Source organism: Pleurodeles waltl, chromosome 8 (genome assembly GCF_031143425.1).
Source record: "Pleurodeles waltl isolate 20211129_DDA chromosome 8, aPleWal1.hap1.20221129, whole genome shotgun sequence".
NCBI classification, from domain to species: domain Eukaryota; kingdom Metazoa; phylum Chordata; class Amphibia; order Caudata; family Salamandridae; genus Pleurodeles; species Pleurodeles waltl.
This window is the reverse complement of record NC_090447.1, coordinates 973,545,984-973,568,441: the sequence shown is the minus strand read 5'-3', so window position 1 is coordinate 973,568,441 and position 22,458 is coordinate 973,545,984. Positions and strand designations below refer to the sequence as shown.

The 22,458-nt window shown below is 46.5% G+C and overlaps 1 protein-coding gene across 3 annotated transcripts in view; it reads right to left on the bottom strand.

Moving 5' to 3' along the window:
- Nucleotides 1-22,458, bottom strand: part of LOC138250391 (RNA-binding protein 26-like) — a 623,852-nt gene that overhangs the window by 525,551 nt on the left and 75,843 nt on the right. For all 3 annotated transcript variants that reach the window (XM_069205212.1, XM_069205213.1, XM_069205214.1), the window contains one exon: nucleotides 10,911-11,029. In XM_069205212.1, the coding sequence (XP_069061313.1) occupies nucleotides 10,911-11,029 (119 nt within the window). The remainder of the gene's footprint in view (nucleotides 1-10,910; nucleotides 11,030-22,458) is intronic.

Below are 22,458 nucleotides of genomic sequence, written 5' to 3'. Positions count from 1 at the left end.
CGCAAAAAGTGGGGGGTAACCATGCCAACAGTGGCACTTTCCTACAGGGATAGTAAGGATCAGTCTACTACAATTAAGTTATTATTGTTGTGTGCAATATAACAGATCATGGGCGTGTGAATGCATATAAACCAATACAATTGTAGCTGTCAAATAATATTCGTGCACATTCACACTCGAGCAAATCGTCTCAAAATACGAGTGTAACGTCTTTTCTTTTGCCAAACTGATTTTAACAGAAGCTGTGCCATATTGATATACTATTTGCTAATCTTGTTGTTTACTAATCTCACAGTGAGGGAAATATTTTCATTCCGCTGTATTTGCATCACAGTCAACCTAGTAATATGTGTATCGCACAAATAAAGCTATTACCAAATATATTCCATTATATTAACTAACTCTTGCCAGCCACCTCCTGTTTATTCACATTAAACCATGCCACTCTAACGTTTTTGGAGAATGCGTTCCCCCTCAGCTGAATTACTTTGACACAGACTGTTGGCACTGCATGACAAATCAAGTTTGTGAAACTACACTGTTGCCTCTCGCTGTGGCAGGTAGTACTAGCAACAGCATACTGAAAACTCTTTCATGGAGAACAGCATTACCAATACCACTTTACAATGGCCAGGCCTAAGCAGTCTGACTGAGAAACAAAAGCAACCGGGTCCTCCATCAAAAACTGTCTGACAGATCACAATATGATCACGCCTTCAGACATCAATGAGCCCAGGATCTCAAATGCATGTGAAAACTTGTGCACTGGGTTGGTGAAATGTATACAAAAGCAAGGAGATGCATGCTTCTGTCTTTACCCTGTATAGGTTTTTCATTTAAAATACGCTATTTATTTTGTGAACACTCAACAGTAGTTTAAATAATTGTGCTATTACTTAACCCCTTCCATGCGTCTGACAGCCAGGTGGGCATGCGCATCGGACAGCTCCCAGAAATCCTAGCTCACACCCATGGGGTGAATGCTAGTGCTCCCTCCATAAGTTACCCTGTGCACCACCCAGCAAGGATGGCAGCCGGAGCACTTCAGCTACCTCTCCCCCTGGCGCATCTGATCACATCGGTGCACACAACGCACCAACGTCATAAGAAGTTGCCGCAACCCACAGGAAGCCATTTGCTTTCAGCATGTCTTTGGAGAAACAGTTATGTTTCTCATGGGGGTTCAAAGGACAAAGAGGCATCGGGGGAGGGGAAAGTAAAGGGTTCCATTCCTCCAAAGTCGCTGAGCTTTTATGCTACATGATTGTGCTGTGGGAATGCGCACTAAACACATGGGGTTTTTTGTTTGTGTTTAGCTGTATTCTAGGGGAGCGGACCCTTTGGCAAGAGTCGCTCCCCTTTGGGGGACAGATCAGAGTCTTTTTTTTTTTTGGTCCATCTGTTGCCCCCCCCCCCAGAAACCAATAGACACCTGGGATTTGCTTAGTATCACTATTTGTGTATTTGGGGAGAGGCTCCATGGGCGAGGGTAGCTCCCCTTTTTTGGGGGGGGGGGGGGGGGGAGACATATTTTGGTCATTTCTGGACACTCCCCCGCCCTTGGGGGCAGATTCCCCCCCCCCCCTCTTTTTTTTTTTTTTTTAGGCCCATCTGCCCTCCAGGGGGCCAGAAACCACTAGACACCAGGGATTTGTTTAGGGTCACTATTTGTGTGTTTGGGGAGCAGCCCCTTGGACCAGGGGTGCTCACCTTAGGGGACCACATATTTTGGCACCCACTTAGGACAGATCAGCCTCATTTTGTTTTTAGGTCCATCTCCCCAAGAGATGCAGAAAACCACTAGACACCCGGGAAAGTTTCTGAATGTTTGGTGATGTGGTGTGTGGCGACTGGCGCATATTTAGCATTTGTGATCATAATGTTTTATTTTTCCTTTTTATCCTAATGCAAAGCTTTTGATCCCTTTGCTGCGACTTTGTCTTTGCGGTTCAGTCTGTGATAGCACTGCAGTTTGCGTAGTTGCATGTGTTTGGTATGAAAAGCTTTTTTGTACTCTTTACTCCAAATAAGAGTAACTGCCATGCATGAATGAGCTTTTTGTAAATGGTGTAATAATAGTACCATATTTTGCTTATGTTTTGTGTGTGAATTTCTCCTTGGATTTGTGCACTATGTGTATTGTGTTGTCTTATGTGTATTTTTTTTTTGTTTTCCATTTTTAGTAGATTATCGTTGGTGCTTGCTGTGTCAGTGCAGAGTAGGCGCTGGTGAGTTGAGTTTAGCTGTCTCTAGCAAGTGAGTGGTATCATTTTTGAGTATACAAGTCTTTGTGAAAAAGCCACACTTTGTTTATTTGCTGCTTGTTTATTACTTATTTTACACAGTGTTGGTGGTTGTTGACTTATTTGGCAAGTTACTTTTATTAATAAGGATTATGGCTAGCTGCAAAATGGCCACTCAGCAGGTTGTTGATATGCTTTTTGAATCTTCTTCTAACCATGATTATGAGACTGACTCTGCATCGGAGGCAGAGGAGGAAATGCAAGGTTCTGGCAGTGAATTTTCTGAAAGTTCACCAGTTGTACCTAGATAACTTCTATACTGGTGTGCCCTTTTTCAGGAAATTGTTCAGCGTGGACACTTGCTTGTGGCACAGTCCGCTCTAAGCGTAAAGGTTATCTAAAGGAGTCTGTCCAAAAAAAAAAAAAAAATCACTTGAGGAATTAGTGCAGTAGTGCATGGTGATGAACTGCTAGCTGTGAAATTTGCAGACAGAAGGGATGTCTACATGCTGGCTATCATCCATAATGAAAGTACTTCACCTATGACTGTTTGGGGTCAGGTTGCTGAAGTGTGCAAACCGGTGGGCATTTTAGACTACAATAGGCACATGGGTGGTGTAGACAGAGTAGATCACAGGTTGGAATCTTACACTGCTGTTCATAAGGCTTACATTTGGTATAAGAAGTTTGCTATCCATCTCTTCCATTTAGCAACCTTTAATGCTTTTGTTGTGGTAAAGGATTGTTTTCCAAAGTCAAAGATGACTTTTGTTCAGTTTCAGGCATCTGTGATAGGCAGCCTCGCTGTAGTGGAACAGGCAAGTGTTGCTAGAGTTGGAGTGGTGGAGGATGTGGCTAGACTGGAAGATTGCCACTTTGTTGATCAAATTCCTCCCTCGCCCCCCAAAAAATAATAGATAAATAAATAAATAAATAAATAAATCTCTGTAAGAGATGTAGAGTTTGTATGCGAAGAGGCATGTGGAACAGAGCCGTATGCCTTGCTCTGATTGTACTTCTAAACCTGGGCCGTGTGTGCCCACTTGTTTTAGAATGTACCACACGCAAAATAATTTTTGGGAGCACCTGTAAGCGTTGCCAAGTCTGTATCGTTTTATATTTTTTAATTCTGTTTCACGATTGGCATTAGTGCTATCTATTTAGGTACAGCCGTTGTGTTTGAAGTTTTGCACTCTTACAATTGATTTGTTTTTTCTTTTTGTTAAAAAAAAATGTGATGGTGTGCAAGGGCTGGTACTTGGCTTGGCGCTGTGCGTGGGCTGGCTGGGGCTTGGCTGGCGGTGTGCGATTAGTGACTTGCTGCTGGTCACTAAACACACTACTAGCCAGATGCCAATCCACACGCACTGTCAGCCAGTGTGATTGGTGTGTCAGGCATGTGGGTGTATGAAAGTGATGGGTCCTTGAATGGAGCAGTCTGTTGATGTGAATGTTGTAATGAGCTGGGCCCGTGGCTGGTGGCATGAATGGTCTTGTATGCGTCATGTATAAAAAGAAAGTGTGAATAGCCTGTTAAGTGGTTGGTGCCTTGTCACGGCTTTACAGCTCACAAGCTGTGAGTCACTGGTTCAGTTTATTGACCTTTCAATTATTAACAGTGCATTTTATTTTTGTGAAATCTCTGGTTAGTAAAATTTTATATTGAACCACTCACCCTTATGCCTATTCCAACCAGTATGCGTGTGTAAAAATAAGGGTGGGTAGCCACAAGACGTATTTATTGCACTTCTCCCAGTTGGGAATTCAACTTATGAAAAAACTCTCTCCTCTGTAATCTGGCCACGAAGCATACCCCTGACACGCTAGGTGTCTTGGGTGGAACCTCAATGATGAAGCATGTCACCAACTAGGTTGGTGGGTGTAGGGTCTTTTTAACAAATCCAAAGGATGATTTTCACAATTTGAGTGTGTGGAACATCACAGAAGTAAGACTTGGTAGTGTGCTCACTTTTTGCCTAGGGAACATTTACTAACTCTAGAAATGTTTAAAAATTAGACATCCAGGGGATCACAGGGTGGTGTGCCTCTCGTGGATCCCAACAGGTTTTCTTCCCCAAAATGCCCTGCAAACCTCAAAATGTGACTAAAATGACAGATTTTCCTTGCATTTCTGTGCCATATTCTTCCAGAAACAGAAATAAACATTATATTTCCTAACACCCAGCGTACCCCTCGGTCCCCCAATAAAAATGATACCTCACTTCTGTGGGTGCCCAAAGCAGAGTCAGCCTAAAAACAACAACAAAAAACTGCACTTATGAACACCTTTTTTCCTAAAATCCCAAATTTTAGCTCTATTTTGGCTAATTTCTCAGGCCCCTCCACGGGAATCCACAAACCCTGGGTACTTTTGGAATCCCAGGACATTCTAAATAAAGGACAAAAATTTGGCGTGGCTATCTTATGTGGCCAAAAAGTTATGGGGGCCTAAGTACAAACTACCCCAAACAGCCCAAACAAAACAAAAAAAGGCTTTGCATGATGGGGGACAAGGGGGGTGGGTATTGGGAGGCTTAGCAAAGGGATTAAAATCTTTACAATATTGTTGGGGCATGGGCAAGCAACACAAGGAGTAAGCGGCGGGGCACCGAAGCTCCGGGACCCACAGCCACATCAGAACCCCCACTAAGTAATGCAGCACTTAAACTGGAATAAAGTGAAAATCCCACACAAGAAAAATCACACCAATTTAGAAAAATAGAGTACATTTAAATAAATCATCCAGCCATCAAGTCCATTTTAGATGACATGAGCTCCCCCCGCTGTCTACTTTATTTCATCCAGCACTTCGGACTGATATCCAGTTAACTTTAGGAACTGCATATCGCCTAGCCACCCACACACTGTATTTTTAAACATAGAAATTCATTTCATAATAAAATGCTACAACAGGATAAAATTCACAAAGTTAGAGCTGATCAAAGTGTGCATACTTCAGATGCAGCCCCTAAGCAAAAAAGTGACACTACTAATGCCTGGGTACTTCCCTAAAACTAAAAACGGGCATATGCCCAAGAAAAATATCCTTTATGCTGATGAACAAGTGTCTTACTTTCAGTAACGCCTTAACTTGTAGAGACAACAGCTAGTTGCAGATACCTTACCTTGGAATTTCTCCTAGGCGTCAGACTGAATCCGGTGGATTTTTGTGAGCAGTACCCCGTGCACCATTAAGCGGTGTCAATTGGCTCAGCGTCCGTTGTCAGCAGGGGGTATGACGATGCGGTTCCTGTATAAATGCCACCTCAGCGCACTGTCAGTTTCTTTTCATGACTTTCCATGCCAGAAGCTCAGAGCCATGAAAAACACAGACTACTGGAACGCCAAATCTAAGGCTCTGAAAGGGGAGTCCCTGCCCCTAGAAATCAGTTTGCAGAGAGGGAAGGATGGGGGGGGGGGGGGGGTCAATAAGGAATCTGCAACTAGATACTGTCTCGATCAGATAGAGCATAACAGAAGTTAAGTAACTTGTTCATCTGATAGAGACTTCTAGTTGCAAATTCCTTACCTTACCTTTGTATAGATACGAAGCAATATCATCCCCGGAGGTGGGTCTGCAGACCAAGATCATACTAGAAAGTCTGCAGGACTCAACAGGCAAAGTTCCTGTCCCTACAGATCTGACTTTCCAGGCAGTAGTGTTCGGAAAACATGTTCAGAGGAGTTCACGTTGCTGCTTGACAGATGTCAAGGCCTGGAATTCCACATGCTAATGCAGTGATCGCGGCTGTATCTTGGGTAGAAGGAGCACAAAATCCTTCAGGTGGTTGCTTTTGGGCCAGTGTATAGCAGATCTTAATGCAGAATACAACCCATCTGGAGATGGTCCGCTTCTGCACTGCCTGACCTTTCTTCATACCCACATCACTGACAAAGAGTTGATCATCCACCCAGAACTCTTGATAAAATCAAGGTAGAACGCCAATGCTCTTTTTGGGTACAGGCGGTAGTCTCTCTCCTCTCCCTTAGAAGGATGCAGGGGTGCGTAAAAAGTAGGAAGGGTGCTGAATTTGCCTACATGAAAGGGCGTAACAACTTTTGGCAAAAAAGAAACCCTGGTGCAAAACACCACTTTGTTGGGATACATGAAAGGTAGGGCAGCTTAGACGACAATGGCTGCAGCTCACTCACCATACGGGCAGATGTAATAGCTACAAGAAGGGCTGTTGTTTTCAAAGTGAGGAGCCTGAGAGGACAAATATGCCGAAGCTCTAAAGGAGCGCACATCAGAAATGTCAAGAACAAATTCAGATCCCATTGGAGTATAACGCATGGGGATGGAGGAAAAAGGTGGTTAAGACCTTTGAGAACCTATGGGGACTTAAACAAAGAAGGTTGACCAGGCAACCTCAAAAAAGCATATGTAGCAGTTAGATAACCTTTAAGTGCGCCCATTGCAGAGCCCTGCTTGGCCAAGGAAAGGATAAACAATAGGACCTCAGGGAGGGGGCCGAGAGGGGTTCAACAGACTTGTCTGTGCAACATGCTACAAATTTCTTCCAATGGCAGGCATTTACCGTTTTGGTGGAGGACCACCTCTCTGTCAAGATTAAGTTAGACTTCAAGAGGACGGTCAAAAGTTGTTAACTGTTGCTGCTCAATCTCCATACAAGAAGGCAGATAGTGGACAGGTTTGGGTGCAGAACCCCCTCCTGCTGCTGTGACAGAAGACCCTCCCGAAGGAGCAGTCTGATCAGATGATCCATGGCATGCGCAGCAACTCAGGAACCCAGACTCTCTGTGTCCGGTCCAGAGCCACAAGGACTACTTGGGCCCAGTCTTTCTTGATCTTCTTGCAAACTCTGGGCAGAAGTGGTATGGTCGAAAAGGCATGCAGGAGTTCCACTGAAGACGAAAAGCGTCTTCGAGTGGTTGTCGCCTTGGAAACTCTAACATGCGAACCTATCTAACCAAGGAGATTTCCTCTCCGCTGCTGACGAGACCTTGCATCACCTCCAGACGGAGACATCATTCGTGATCCGCTAGACATTTTTGGCTCGGTTTGTCTGCTTTGGCGTTCATCGCCAGATGTTAAACCAACAGGGGTATGCCCTGCGGTTCCAGCCACCCCCAGAGGCACAGAACCTCTTGACAAAGGGTCCACAAGCCCACACTCCTTGTTGCAGTACCACATAGCGGTGCTGGTGGTGTCTGAACACCTGTACCATCTTTCCTTTGATAGAAGTACGAAATGCCTTCAAGGTTAGTCAGATCACATGGGGGTCCAGCAAGTTGATACAGTCTGGATTCAGCCGTACACCAGAAGCCTCTGATCGCCCCCTCCCTCAGACGGCAGCCCCATCCCAGGAGTGACGCATCAGTCACTACTGTCAGAGCTGGTAGGGAAGGGGTGAGGGATCTACTTCTGACCCAGTTGTGGTTTGTTAACCGCCACTGCAGATATTGCGCAGTTCACTTAGAGCTCTGGACCTTGCCTGATAGATTCCACTGATGCTACACCTACTGGAGCTTCAGGTCCAACTGCAAATACCACATTTTCAATCTGGCATGTGTCACCAGCAGGATACACGAGGCCCTAAGGCCCAGCGACCAGAGTCATTCTTATTGAATTCCAGGATAGAGGCTGAAACATCGGTATCATGGCCTGAATATCCTGGATTTGCCGTTCGTAAGGATGAGACCAAAACTGCACTGTGTCCAGACCAGCTCCAATGAAAGGGCGAGTCTGAGAGGAAGTGAGGTGTGACCTTAGCACGTTCATAGTGAACCCCAGCAAATGCAGGAGGTCCGCTGTTGTCTCAAGGTGGGAAACAATAACCTGGGATGAGCCAGCATTCAACAGCCAGTTGTCAAGATAGGGGAAGACTGAAACCCCCTCATCTGGGCAGATGAGCTGCAACCACCGCAATCACATTGGTGAACACCCGAGAGGCATTGATAAGGACAAAGAGGAGCACTGTGAATTGAAAGTGCATGTGGCCCATCGTGAACCGCAAGTAAAGTCTGCGGGCAGGCAGGAAGTATGGATATAAGCGTCCTGCAAGCCCAACACTATCATCCAGTCTCCTGGATCCATGGCACATAGAACCTGAGCTAGAATGAGCATCTTGAACTTCTCCTTCTTGAGGAAGAGATTGAGGGACCAAGGGTCTAGGATAGTGGAGGAGGACTTTGGTCCTATTTAAGTACCAGAAAGTAGCATGAATAGCAACTACTACCTACTTCTGGCAAGGAAACCCTCTCTTGGGCTCCTTTGGCCAAGAAAGCCGTAACTTCCTCGCCGCAGAGGGATAAGTGATCTTCAGCCATCCGATTATAGGATGGTGGCATGGATGGAGGAGTAGTGTTCAAGAGGAGCAAGTAGTCCCTGCAGACTATCTGTAAAAATAACCTTTCTGACAAGATGGATTGCCGGTGGAGCAGGTGATGACAGACCCTGCCTCCCGCTGGCCCTAGGTGGAGGAAGAGTCAGACTAGGAAGGCTTATAGGCTGCTGTAGGGAGTGGTGGCAGACTGGCCAGACCGATGCCTCCCTGATCCACAAGGTCAGTGGATCCCATGCCCTCAGCCACGCAGATGCTGGCCGGCATTCGCAGCACGGTGGCTGGCTGAGAATAGATGTGGTTGGAGACCCCCTCCATAGCAACGAAAGGCAGACAGAGGGAAGAGGGGCCACTGCAAGATTAAATGACCTGGCCGTAGCTTGAAAATTCTTGAAGCACTTCAGCACCGAGTCAGCCTTGTGTCTTAAGAAGCAGGTGTCACCAAAGAGCATGTCCAAAGTAGCTTGACATCCCCTGAAAAGCCAGACGTCCTCAGCCAGGTTTGGTGCCTCAGAACCACTGTCGACTAAACCGCTCTGCCTAGCGAGTCGGTCATGCCCACACCACAACAGATAGTGAACTTTGCGTGTCTCTCCCTTTGGCAACTGCCTGAGAGAGAATACAGCCCAGGCCTCCTCCAGGACCTGTGGTAGCACTTGCGCAACCAGATCGCACAGCATGTGTGAGTAATGGCCCAAAAGGGATGTGGTGTTCACAGACTGCAATGCTAGGCTGGTGGAAGAAAAAGAAAAAAATGTTCTTCCCAAGTGTATCCAGCCTTTTGGATTTCCTATCCAGTGGTGCGGTATGTAACACGTCCTGGGAAGTTGAGGCTTGGACAACCAAGTTCTCAGGGTAGGGTGTTACATCAAAAAACTGGGGTCCCCTGGAGTGGAGCGATAGTGGCAGGTAATTGTCCTGTTGACAGGTGCCCCTGTGCTGAGTTTGGACCAGGTACCCAGTAGGACATCCGTGAGGGCCTCATTAAACAGGAGCATGGGTATGACGTGGAAGCTCCAGGTTAAAGCACCTGTCAGGAGTTTAGTCCCAACTGCCACCAAAGGCCACTGAAGGTCCAGGACCTCAGATGCTCTTCTCACCACCATAGAATATGAAGCTCCCTCCTCTGTAGCCATGGTAGGGGGAGAAAGCATGCCAATATCTGGAGAAGTATCCAGTAAGATGGTTTCACCAGAGTTTGAGCGCCAGTCTATAGTCCATAAGGTCTGGGAGCTGGTAATCTAAAGGGTCAAGGGTCCCCTCCCATTCCTCCTCGACAACCTAGCCCATAAGAAAGGAGCTCAGAGTCCGACAAAAGAGGTAAGGCTCCTGCTGGCATCTGAGGCGGCATCTTACAACGTCCATTCAGCTCCATGTCAGAGTCAGGGATAAGAATGGGGATGGCGCCACCCGTGAGCATTAGGACTGGCTTCAGAGAATGTCAGAGTGGTACGACCAACATCCGGATCAAGCACTGGATCCACGGGTGCCCCTCTGCATTGACACCAAAGACGCTGGCACAAAACCCAAAGGAACCGCTTCCGATTCCGCGGGCCCGAAGGTGCTTCAGTGGTGTTGAACTGCACATAAATGAGGCGCATAGCCTCATAAAACGTTTAGTTGAACAGGGGGTCACTCTGGCTCCCAGAAACTTGGGGAGGTGCAGAGTCGTCCCAGACTCTGCAGAACCAGGCCTATGTTGACACTCACTCCGCAACTGATCCCGGGACCTTCATCTCGACCGAGATATCGACTTGCTTGGTGTGGTGCATAATCCCCCCATCAGCTCCAGGGACTCCTCCCTCAAGGCCTTCGGATGCATGGCCCAATACTCAGAGCACGACTTCGGACCTTAAACTCGCTCCAGGCTCCAAAGACACATGAGGTGCAGATCCAACACTGACATCATCCATGACAGGAACCGCAGGGCTTGAACCCGGTCTTCCTCAATGACATTCTTGACCAACCAGGAGTTGAAAACTCAACAAAAGAAAAATTGCACAAAAAAAGGAAAATAGGCTAATCTAAAAATGACTGAATAGTAGCTCTCTTCAGATCAGTGCAGCTGGCGGGGAAAGAAAAAAAAAATGTCAGCGTGACGTAGTGGCACCTATATAGGAACGGCAACGTCATATCAGACGGCTGACGCTGAGCCATTCGACGCCACGTAACGGCACACAGGGGTTCTGCTCATGAAAAATTTCCAGATCCAGTCGGACGCCTGGGGGAAATTTAAATGTAAGGTACCTGCAACTAGAAATCTCCATCAGCTATTGGCCAAGTAACTTATTAGTAAAGTTGAGGACATACGAGACAAAGAAAGTATTTCACTCGCATTTTGATATCATAAAAAGACTCCTACCCTTCTGAAGAAACACATCAAGCTGATCATTGCAGAGGACCTTCAGTTCTCGTTCACTCTTATCTTTTTTTACCAGTGCGAGGACGTATTTTGCCAGAGCCGACGGGTCTGCATCGCAGCTGAAAAATAAACATAACTGATTTAGCAAGGAAAACATAACAAATTGACTGAAAATTACAATTTATAATAGCAAAATGTGGCTGAAAGGCAGAAACTGTATTTATCATTTCCTCTCTTGAAAAGACAAACATGAGCTCAAAATTTTAGTGTGAAAGGTGCGCTTAAACGTAAGCTGAACAGGTCTGCGTCCAGACTCAAACGTAGAATCCTTTAAGAATATCCTACGAATCACTGACTGTGCTTGAAAGTAAACTGTTTTAAGTGCTGAGAGTTCAGCCATGTAACAACGTTGGTCAATGGATCGCTGAGCAGCTGAAGATAGGTCAGTATCAGCCCTGTACCTGCAAGTAACCAAAACACTAATGAAATGCTGTCCTGATGAAGAGGAAGTTAATTGTAGAGGCTAATGCTGCCATCTTCGATCTACAGGTTGCACCTGGAGGAGGTGGTGCCAAAGATGATTTTTCATAGGAGATTCAACTTGAAAGGCCTGGACAACTCATTTCTAAACTGGAATTGCAGGGGTGAGGGGAACCACAGTTAGGGGCACAGGTAAGGCTACGATGTATTGGGATTACAATAAGAGAAATAGTTCCCCTCCCCTCTAACTAGTGGCAGGTGGCAACTTAAGAAAAGACCTATCCAAGAGAGCTAAACTCCTTCCTAGAGAATCCTACCCTTTCTGTGCTTCCCTCCTGTCTGCCTACTTTAGAGAATAGGGTTATAGAACAGATTTCTCCTACAATGGTTGGTTACTTCATGAGACCATATAAGGGTCCAGGGACGGACTGGGGGTGGGGGTGGGGAATTTAAGTTTGTCTGCTTTTCTGAGAAACATCGCACAAAGAAAAAGACCATAATATGTCTACCAAAAAAAAAAAATTAGCTAAGTACATTCTTCTTAAAGAGCCCTCATGTCAGGACCTAGAATCAACTCCCACTGAGGAACCAGTGGGCCAAACATTGTCTAGTGATTCTGACCCAACAGGGCAATGTTTTGTGAGTGCAAGAGAGACATGGTTTGTATTGTAGCAGAGATAAATACAGTGGCAATGGAGGCCAACCTTACTGGAGTAGACCTCAGGTCTCGAAAGGAGGGATGCAGAAAAGGTCGTGAAATACCCATGTGATTTAAAACTGAGAGAAAATCAAGCATCTCTAAGAAACCACTTATCACGTTGCTGCAAGAGCCAAGGATATGGCAGAGCATTCATGCAGAAACGATGTCCATGTAGTGGAAGAATTCTAAAGGATGGAAGAACTATTTGTGGAATTCTCTTATCCTTGATGCACTGCTTGCCAGGGGATTCTCAAAGCTACTGTCAAACAGGGCACACAAAACCCAATTATCTATAACGCAACCGAGCAGGTCAACCGACAGCAATAATAGCCCACATCCCCAACTTTAAAGAAAAATAATTCTCCAGGAAACAAGATTCAGGGCCACAGAGCCAGCCATTAAAGCAACAGTCGGTTCTTCCAAGACTTCACTTAAGGTGTGCAAAATCAAAGCTTAACTTTTGATGCAATCAAACGAGACAAAGAAAAAGTATGGCTGAGCATTATGGGAAGTCACGACATTTCACTTCTCCAGATGATGTCCGGGACTGGCTGTATATGGCTAGCTTCCGGTCTGGAAATCGAGCACCCTGTTGCTTCTAGACCAGGCAAAAGACATGAATAAAGAAGCAATGACCATGACTTCAATTCTGCACTTCTCCCTGTCAAAACGGCCACCAGGCACCACCTCCCAATTCACAATGGTTATTATCCAACAATGCTACCAAAATTCTCCAGTCTCACCACCTCCACCTTCTACTCAGTCCTCCTTTAAAAAAAAAAAATAATAATCACTAACATGCCTATCCACTTACAAATTTCCTCTCCATATTGCAAACACGCAATAATGCCTTTATCAAAAACCCTTTGGCTACTTGTCTGCACAATATTCTTGCATATAGTTCTCAAACAATCATCTTACCCACAACCAAGGAATACTTGGATCTGCAGTGAACCCTGCTCGACAAAACCGTCTACAGTACCTCCATCCCTCCCCTGGGCTGCAAATGGTGCCTGCCCCAATCATCAACTGCCATATCAGTATCAACTGCCATATCAGTATCAAGTGCCATCCATAAAGGAGTTTTGACAATGAGGAAGTCCGGTATCAGAACTGAATGTAGACATAATACAAGTGACAACAGTGCAGAAGGAGAACAGTTACGATGAAAGGATTTCTATTAGACAGAATAAAGCAATGTAACCAAGCATTGTAAAGCCGATGGTTCTAGCCTATGCGAGCGGTTTCCTTTGTCAATTGTATTAAGCCATTTTGCAAGCGCAGCAGCTGTGCAACATGTCATGAAGTTAAAAAGCAGTATTAACCAACCAGCATTAGCCACATCACAGCGCTTTTTTTTCCTTTTCTTAATTGATGGTGCAGGCATCTTGGAGGAATGGAGGGAGTACAACCATTAGGGAGCAGATGTCCCCTCGTTACGCTCTCCCACCAGCAATTCAAAAAATATGTTTAGACATGGCCAGCGGTGATCGCGTCATAGCACGCTTTTAAATAATAATAAAAAAGCTCGCTTCCATGGAAACATGGCTAAAAACACTTGTAAATTCAATAGGTTGCGTGGACAAAAACTTTGCCAATGCTTGTTTGAATACCCTTTAACTTTGATGATAACTACTAGATAAAATGTTATACCTGGATCCCTTGCGTGCATGTTAAACTGATGCAGCTGTTAACTAAGAGGAGAAACTACAATAAGGGTTGGCCTTAGCTCGGCCCGCGCACTGGGCGCCCATGTTTCATTCCTTTCTTCCACTCTACTTGTTTTAAGGGCAAGAAACGTCATACTGCGTGCTTGCTCTCATACTTGAGCATGCACAGAAAGGTCGGACACAAAAACACACTGTAGGAGGTCCACACGGAGAAGACCGACGCACCCATTTTCATGGTTTAACACCGTGCCCGGCCACACACTTTTCAAAGATGCAACATCGAGGGCTTCCTTAGTAACGCGGTGTGATCAACAGATGCTGCTCTGTAAAAACTGGACACAGAGTTTGCGCTTCACGAAGACAAGTTAGTGTGTAAAGATAGAGAGCCCGAAAGGCGCGTGCAAGCCTAACTACTAGTCATTATTTTCTTGTGCACCATTTCAACACGTTTTCTACATTTTTCCACACAGATGTATAGCTTATCCCTACGACCAAAAACTGCAGTTAACTGGCAAATAATAAATTAAAAAATATATAACATTGAGGCTGCACATCATCACCTACGGTATTAGATTTGTTTTTGTTTAATGGTTGTGGCAAAAAATTGTAAAGCCGTTTGCACATAAACTATTTGTAAGAACGGGGCTGCATTATGCTTTCAGTCTCCTCCTGTAGCACATTTCATCTTTATAGTATTATGCGGTTAATAATGTCTAGTCCTCAAAAGGAATCGCAATCTTAGCGCGAGGAGCAGAAGATGGCAGAGGTAAAAAAAAAAATGTACAACTAGTAGCGAGAAAGCGCTGTGTGTTTGTTTCTGGAGGTAGGAAATAGATAGGGGACAGAGGGAGCACTAACATCCCATGATAGCTAAAACAGGGCTAATTATGCAGATTATGGACACGTAGATAGAACGTCTATGTGGAATCGATCCTCAATAGTTTGAGATATGTTTATTGTAGAAAAGCACCCCTTTTGGCATGGTGAGCTCCCACTTTTTGTCTGGTATCCGATGCAACTTCGACTGAAAGTGCACTAATTTCCTGCTAACCAGGTCACTAGTGCCAGATATCTTTCCCCTAAAACTGCACTCACTTCCCCAACTGGTAGATCCTTTAGCACCCTCTGAAAGTCCCTAGTAAGTGGTACCACTGGTACCTAGCCTGGGGTACTAAAGAGGGTCCCTAAGGGCTGCTGCATGAACTATGCCACCCTATGGGACGACTCACCAAGCACAACAGGCGGTCATTACAGGCTGCATGTCTTGGTGCCGATCAAAGTGAAAACAGGACATGGCACACAGCCTGTGTGCATTGTCCCCTAACAATGCATATAATATATAAATCACCCCTCTAGCAAGCCTTACAGAAATATGTCAGAGTGCATTATATTACATGTGAGGGCATATCTGCATGAGCAGATATATCCCTGCTATATCTTTGTCTATTCTCAGACTTAGTAAGTGAACAAGAAAGCCATTTTAAATACGTGCTGGGCATTGGTCACTACGAGTTCCCCAGCTACATGATGGCTTTACTGAAGATAGGGATGTCTGGCATCACACATCTTTTATTGGTGAACCCATACTGATGTCAGCTGTTGATTTACCAATACATGCACCCCAAGGGCACCTTAGAAGTGCCCTTTAAAACCTACCAGCGTGTCAACTAACTGTCCTGACCAGTTCAGCCACTTTAGCCAAGTTTCTGAGCTCCCCCCTCCTTTAAAGGTGAGAGCCAACGCACTCAGGGTCCAGGGACAAAACACTGCACTGGGTGGAGGTGTCAACACCTTCTCCAGGCAGGATGGACATTCCAGGGTGGGAAGCTTTAAAGGCCTAACTGTCTTTGTAATGTGAACAAGGTCTCTCCAAATGGCAGAGATGACCAACACCCCCCACTTGTCCTGACCTCACTTTTGCCAGCAAGGCAGGTGGGAACATTAGGCAGAGTAGGAGGTGTTATGCCCACTTTCCAACAGAAGTGGTCATAGAAAGGGTGTAGCCTTTGGCTGCCACCTGGCATTTCCTGTAACCCCCCTAAATTGAGTATTTAGGTGGGGCCCAGGACTCACATCCTGACGACCTAAGAAGAAAAAGGACAAAGAAGAGACACACCTGCAGAAGAGAAGAAGCAGCAGCTGACCTGGGGCCAACCCGCAGGCTTGTCTGCACTCCTCGATGGACTCTGCACCAGAAGATGCCTTGTCCTGCAGAAACCTGGGTGGACTGCCAGCCTCCAAAAAAGACCCAAGTCTCCCATAGCAGCGGACATGCTCCCCAACCAAATCTACAGAAAGGACTCTGCAGCCTCTGGAACCGCAAGGGCCCGACACCCGAAGGCACCACTGCAGCCACCGTCAATGACCCAAGTGGAAGTCGACATCTAGTGCCAACAAGGTCCCCCAGCTGTCCATGTCCAACCACTGCACCCGCCGTCGTCAGCCCAAGTTGAAGAGGACACCTGGTGTCACAGACGTCCCCCAGCTCTCCTGAGCTCGAGTTTACTGTAGTTTCACCCCTCTTGGACTCCACGACACCTGTATCCTCAGAGCACAGGACCTCCCCCCCCACCCCCCACCCCCTTTAAACCGCAAGTGCTCCTCGATAAGGAAACCAGACTCCAAAGGACACCCCCTGCACCTATCACTCGTGGGCAATGGAGAAGAGGACCAAAGGTGCACTACATCCCCAAGCACCCCATGTTTGCGACCTACTTGTTAGTTGTCCCCGAAAGGCCCCCCCAGCCAGAGCTTGCAGCCTCCTATCACGCTTGCCCATGCCTCTGCCCCAACCCCCCTTTTTCTCTTGTTGCAGAGTCCCCCTTCTCCTCCCTACTCCAGAAACCCCAGGGACGTTTTAAAACCAAATGCTGAGTGCACTTTATTTTCATTTTTGTTTGCCTTAATCTCTCTTCTCGTTCATGTTTGCCTTACTATAGTCTCTGCTGGAAGAATTTAATCTGACTTTTCAAACTTTTGTTTTTTTTACCAGTTGTAGGAAAATGGCTCCCTCTTACAGTTACCCCCACGTTTTGCCTGGTATTGATGCTGACTTGACTGAGAAGTATGCTGGGACCCTACTAACCAGACCCCAAAACTAGTGTTCTTTCACTAAAAATGTACCATTGTTTCCACAATTGGCACACCCCTGGCACACAGATAAGTCCCTTGTAAAAGGTACCAGTGGTACCAAGGGCCCTGTGACCAGGGAAGGTCCTTAAGGGCTGCATCATGGGTTGTGCCACCCTAAGGGACCCCTCACCTAACACATGCACACTGCCATTGCAGATTGTGTGTGTTGTTGGGGAGAAAAAGGCAAAGTCGACATGGCATCCCCCTCAGGATGCCATGCCCACAAAATACTGCCTGTGGCATAGGTAAGTCACCCCTCTAGCAGGCCTTACAGCCCTAAGGCAGGGTGCATTATACCACAGGTGAGGGCATAGCTGCATGAGCAATATGCCCCTACAGTGTCTAAGTCCATTCTTAGACAATGTAAGTACAGTGAGGCCATATTAAGTATATGGTCTGGGAGTTTGTCAAAACGAACTCCGTAGCTCCATAATGGCTACACTGGATACTGGGAAGGTTGGTATCAAACTTCTCAGAATAATAAAACCACACTGATGCCAGTGTTGGATTTATTAAAAAATGCACACAGAGGGCATCTTAGAGATGCCCCCTGTATTTTACCCAATCCTTCAGTGCAGGACTGACTGGTCTGTGCCAGCCTGCTGCTGAGAGACGAGTTTCTGCCCCCCTGGGGTGAAGGCCTTTGTGCCCTCTGACGCCAGAAACAAAGCCTGCTCTGGGTGGAGGTGTTTCACACCTCCCCCCTGCAGGAACTGTACCACCCAGCTGTGAGCCTCAAAGGCTCAGGCTTTGTGTTACAATGCCCCAGGGCACTCCAGCTAGAGGAGATGCCTGCCCAGGAACTGAGACTTGTAAGTGTCTTAATTACCTCACAATCTAACCAATACTTACCTTCCCCAGGAACTGTTGATTTTTGCACTGCCTACTTTTAAAATAGCTTACTACCATGTTAACAAAAACTGTATAGGTTTGTGACAGACCGAACAGTATAAAGGCAACGGAGAGGCGTTGGTGTTGCTCAGGTAAGTGATTTATTAAAGTTTAGATGTTAAAATGTTTGTTTTGTTAGGTAGGGTTGGGTTCCGCATTAAGGTCTTGTTCTTCTTCTTCCCTGACTGGAGGTTTCCTCTGTTTTTCTTGTTTCTCTTTCAGGTGGCTGCTCTGCTGGTCCCTCGGGTGGTTCCAGGGTGTGATACCGGAAACAAAAGGACAGAAACGCGACGGTAAGTGCGGTGGACTAATACGTCTTTTCTTTCTCTGTACTATTACCGACTGGGGAAAAGGTAAGAAAAGGGTGGGGATTGTGCCAGTGAGGAGTTGTGGGGACGACGTGACCACTGTCTAGGGTTGGTAGTGCGTTGCAAAAAGTGTCTCACAGGTGGTTGTCCCAGTGCCCCTTAAATTCCTCCCGTGTCACCCTTCCCCTTCTCTAGGTCTCCTGCCCAGTCCCCTTTAGATTAGTGCCCCCTCTATGAGTCCAAAAGGACCGTACCTTGTTCAGCCACGACCCTCCAGGGTCGTGGCTGGTGCTAGGGCGGTCCGTCTGTCGATCTTTCTCGGCAGGGTTGTCCGGTTCCGGTGCTTCGTTGTACCCGGGATCTCCTCTGCCTGGATTCCTCGTCTGGCCGTCTCTGCAGGTTTTCGCGTCCTTTGGTCTCTCCTCCGTTTCTTTGGCGCTCCTCTCCTCGGGCTCTCCCACCTTCGTCGGCGCAGCCCCGCTCTTCAGGGTGCCGTCCCGGAAATCCTCGTTGGTTTCCCCGGCAACGGCCTGTCGCCAGCCTCGCTCTGGTCGCGTTTCCCCGACAACGTGGAAACGCGGAAGTGACGTATCGGAGGATTCCGATACGTCACCTGTAGTTCCGTGTGCCGGAGTGAACGGGGATATCCGGTCACACACCTCTCCCCATGAACGGTCCTGTTCGACGACCGTGGTAGAGTCCGGGAACCGAGACAAATAATCAGCCGGGTCTTGCTGGGACCCCGGTATGTGGCGGACCTGAAAGGAAAATGGTTGCAGTTCAAGGAACCATCTCAGAATCCGGGAATTTGTTTCTTTATGCGCGGACAACCAAGTGAGGGGAGCATGATCCGTAAAAAGAATAAAAGGTCGACCTAACAGGTAATACTGTAAAGTGTCCACGGCCCATTTGATGGCCAAACATTCCTTTTCGATGGTGGGATAATGCCGTTCCCGGGGAAATAGTTTCCTACTGACATATACTACAGGGTGATCTCTACCCTCCCCATCGGGTTGAGCCAGAACCCCCCCCCCAGTCCTACGTCGGAGGCATCCGTGTATAGATGGAAGGGTTTCGAGAAGTCTGGGCACTGTAATATGGGTTCTTTGGTCAGATAGGATTTTAGTTGCTCAAAACTAGCCTTCTGGTGATCCGAAAAAGGTGCTAACCGGTTAGGGTGTGATTTAGACAATAGATCCGTGAGGGGAGCGGCAAGGGTGGAATATTCAGGTATGAATCTTCGATACTAGCCTACCAATCCCAGGAACAAGCGTAAATCTTTTTTTGTTTTTGGGTTAGGTGCATTTAGAATGGCTTCTACTTTCTTAGTTTGTGGTTGTAGAGTCCCCTGACAGATTTTGTATCCTAGGTATGATATGTTGGGTTTTCATATAACGCACTTTTTGGGGTTGGCAGTTAAACCCGCTTTTGCGAGTGTGTGGAATATCTGTTGTAAATGGATTAGATGATCTCCCCAGTTTTCACTAAATAGGACTACGTCGTCTAGGTAGGCTGCTGCAAAAGTATGAAATGGTTTTAATAGCCTATCCATTAACCGTTGGAACGTAGCGGGTGCTCCATGAAGTCCAAATGGTAGCACGGTGAAATGATAAAGACCTGACTGAGTCGCAAAAGCTGTTTTTTCTTTGTCCTCCGGGGCTAGCGGGATCTGCCAATACCCTTTAGTCAAGTCTATAGTGGACATATATTTTGCTTTTCCAAGCTTTTCTAGGACGTCATCTACTCTAGGGATTGGATACGTGTCAAACATTGAACTTTCGTTAAGCTTCCGGAAGTCGATACAGAATCTGATAGTACCGTCAGGTTTTGGCACCAGGACGACTGGGGAGCACCCGGGACTAGTCGAAGGTTCCACCACCCCAAGTTCTAGCATTTTCTGTATCTCGTCCTCCATAATCTGTTTCCTTGCCTCGGGAATACGATACGTACGTAACCTAACAATTTTACCTGGTGTCGTTCTTATTTTATGGTATATTAAGGCGGTTTTACCCGGCGTTACCGAAAAGAAATTTCGGAAGTGTTTTAGTAAGCTATACACCTGTCCCTTCTCTAGATTCGTCAAGGCTTCATTTACCGCGGGTAACCCTTCCCCATCGTTGTGTCCGGTGGGACAAAACTCAATATTCAAGTTTTTACTAGGGCATAGGAATCGACCCATTTCTCCGGAAACGTCGGAGTTGTCTGGTTCTTCCCATTTTTTAAAGAGATTTATATGATAAATCTGTTTTTTTTTTAGGATTGACCGAGAGTTCAATCAGATAAGTAACAGGAGAAACTGCTCGAATTACCCTATATGGACCCTGCCATCTTGCAAGGAGTTTTTGTTCGGACGTGGGATGCATTATTAGTACCTGGTCTCCGGGGTGTAAAACCCTCAGCTTACTCCCTCTGTCATAATACTGTTTTTGGGTTCTTTGGGCTTGTTCCATATTTACTCTAACCTCTTCCCATAACCTTTGTAGTTGAGAGCGTAAGTTGTGGGCATATTCTAATAATGGCCTTCCTCCTTCTTCCGCCTCCTCCTCCCATGTTTCAATGGCCATGTCTAGAAGGGAACGGGGCTGCCGTCCGAACACCAACTCAAAGGGGCTATGACCTGTTGATGCCTGTTCATGGGTCCGGATAGCGTATAACACTAGTGGTAATTTCTGATCCCAGTCTCTCCCTGAGTCCTGCACTAATTTTCTCAGTAGGGTTTTTATCGTTCGGTTGTACCGTTCCACCAATCCATCTGTCTGTGGATGGTACACCGAAGTTCTGATTTGGGAAATACCTAATGTCTTACACACCTGTTTCATGAGAGTAGACATAAAGGGGGTTCCCTGGTCGGTGAGTATTTCATGGGGAAACCCAATTCGAGAGAAGACGTTTATCATTGCTTGGGCTACTGTCTTGGTAGTCATACTGGTCAGAGGAATAGCCTCGGGGTATCGGGTGGCATAATCAACCATAACTAGGATATATGGGTGACCTTTTGTTGAGGGTACTACGGGTCCAATCAGATCCATCCCTATCCTGCTAAAGGGGATGTCTATGATGGGTAGGGGCATTAGAGGTGCTTTCTTAGGTCTACCTGGTTCCGTAAGCTGGCACCTGGGACACTGAGAACAATATTTTATGTGTGCAAAAACACCTGGCCAATAAAACCGCCTGAGGAGGTACTCTTCGTTTTTTTCCCTCCCATAATGACCCCCACCGGGTTGATTATGAGCCAGAGTTAGGACGTGATCTCTATAATGCTCTGGTACCAATAGTTGTTGTTTATGTTCCCCCTTACGAGTAGTGGTTATCCTATATAAGAGGTTTCTCTTAATTAGGAAGTAAGGACCCACCTCCTCGGTCTCTTCTGATTTTGCGGACTTCCAAGCCTGAGTGAGAGAAGGATCTTCTCTCTGTTGTTGATGGAAACTGATAGGTGCTTCATGGGTTTCTGCCACGAGACCTTGGGCTTGTCCTGGCGCCACCTGATCCCGGAAATACCCTTTCCCTTCCCGTTTTTCTCGGCGTGATAATTTCCTACGGGTTATAGGGCATTCAATAGTACTATCAGAAAAGGGAGCTTCCCTCCACCAGTCCTGTGTTAGCTTGGGGTTTCTAACATGATCCAGGAGCTCTTGAAAATGTTCATAATCGATCCCGATGATACATTCCTCAATCAGCTGTGCCATTATTCCCATAGGCAGGACATCCCGGTAATTTCCCCACTCTACTGTCAGTCTATGTAAAGGGTATTGTTCTTTGTCTCCGTGAATACAGCAAATATTCACCCACTGCTCTACTTCCCTGTCTGCCAGGTTTAGTAGGTCTTTCCTAATTACAGATTGGCTGCAACCTGAATCAATTAGAGCACATACTGACCGTCCATTGATGCTCATTGTCTGTTTAAACTTCAGGTTACCTCTTCCGGTACACAGTACCCTTCGTCGAGTTACTCCGATCTCCATCGGTTCACTACTATCCGGTTTCCTCGGACACATGCGGGCTATGTGTCCCCATTCCCCACAGTTATAACATTGGGGTCCTGATACCGGAGGACTTTCGGTTAGTCTATGGGGAACTGGCTCGTCAGGAAGAACTCTGGGAGTGGTTTTGGGGCTGGATACCCCCGATTTTATGCTGGGTCTGGGTGGTACACTCCTTACATCCACAGAGTGATGATAGGCACATGCTAGATCGATCGCCATGTCGGTATTCACTTTTGGATGTTGGCGGATCCAGTTTTTTGTAGAAGTAGGTAAGGCATCTAAGTATTGTTCGAGCACAATCGTTTGTATCACCTCCTCACGGCTGTTCCCGGTAGGACCCAACCATTTCAAAGCCAAATCCTTTACAAAATAATAAAAGGT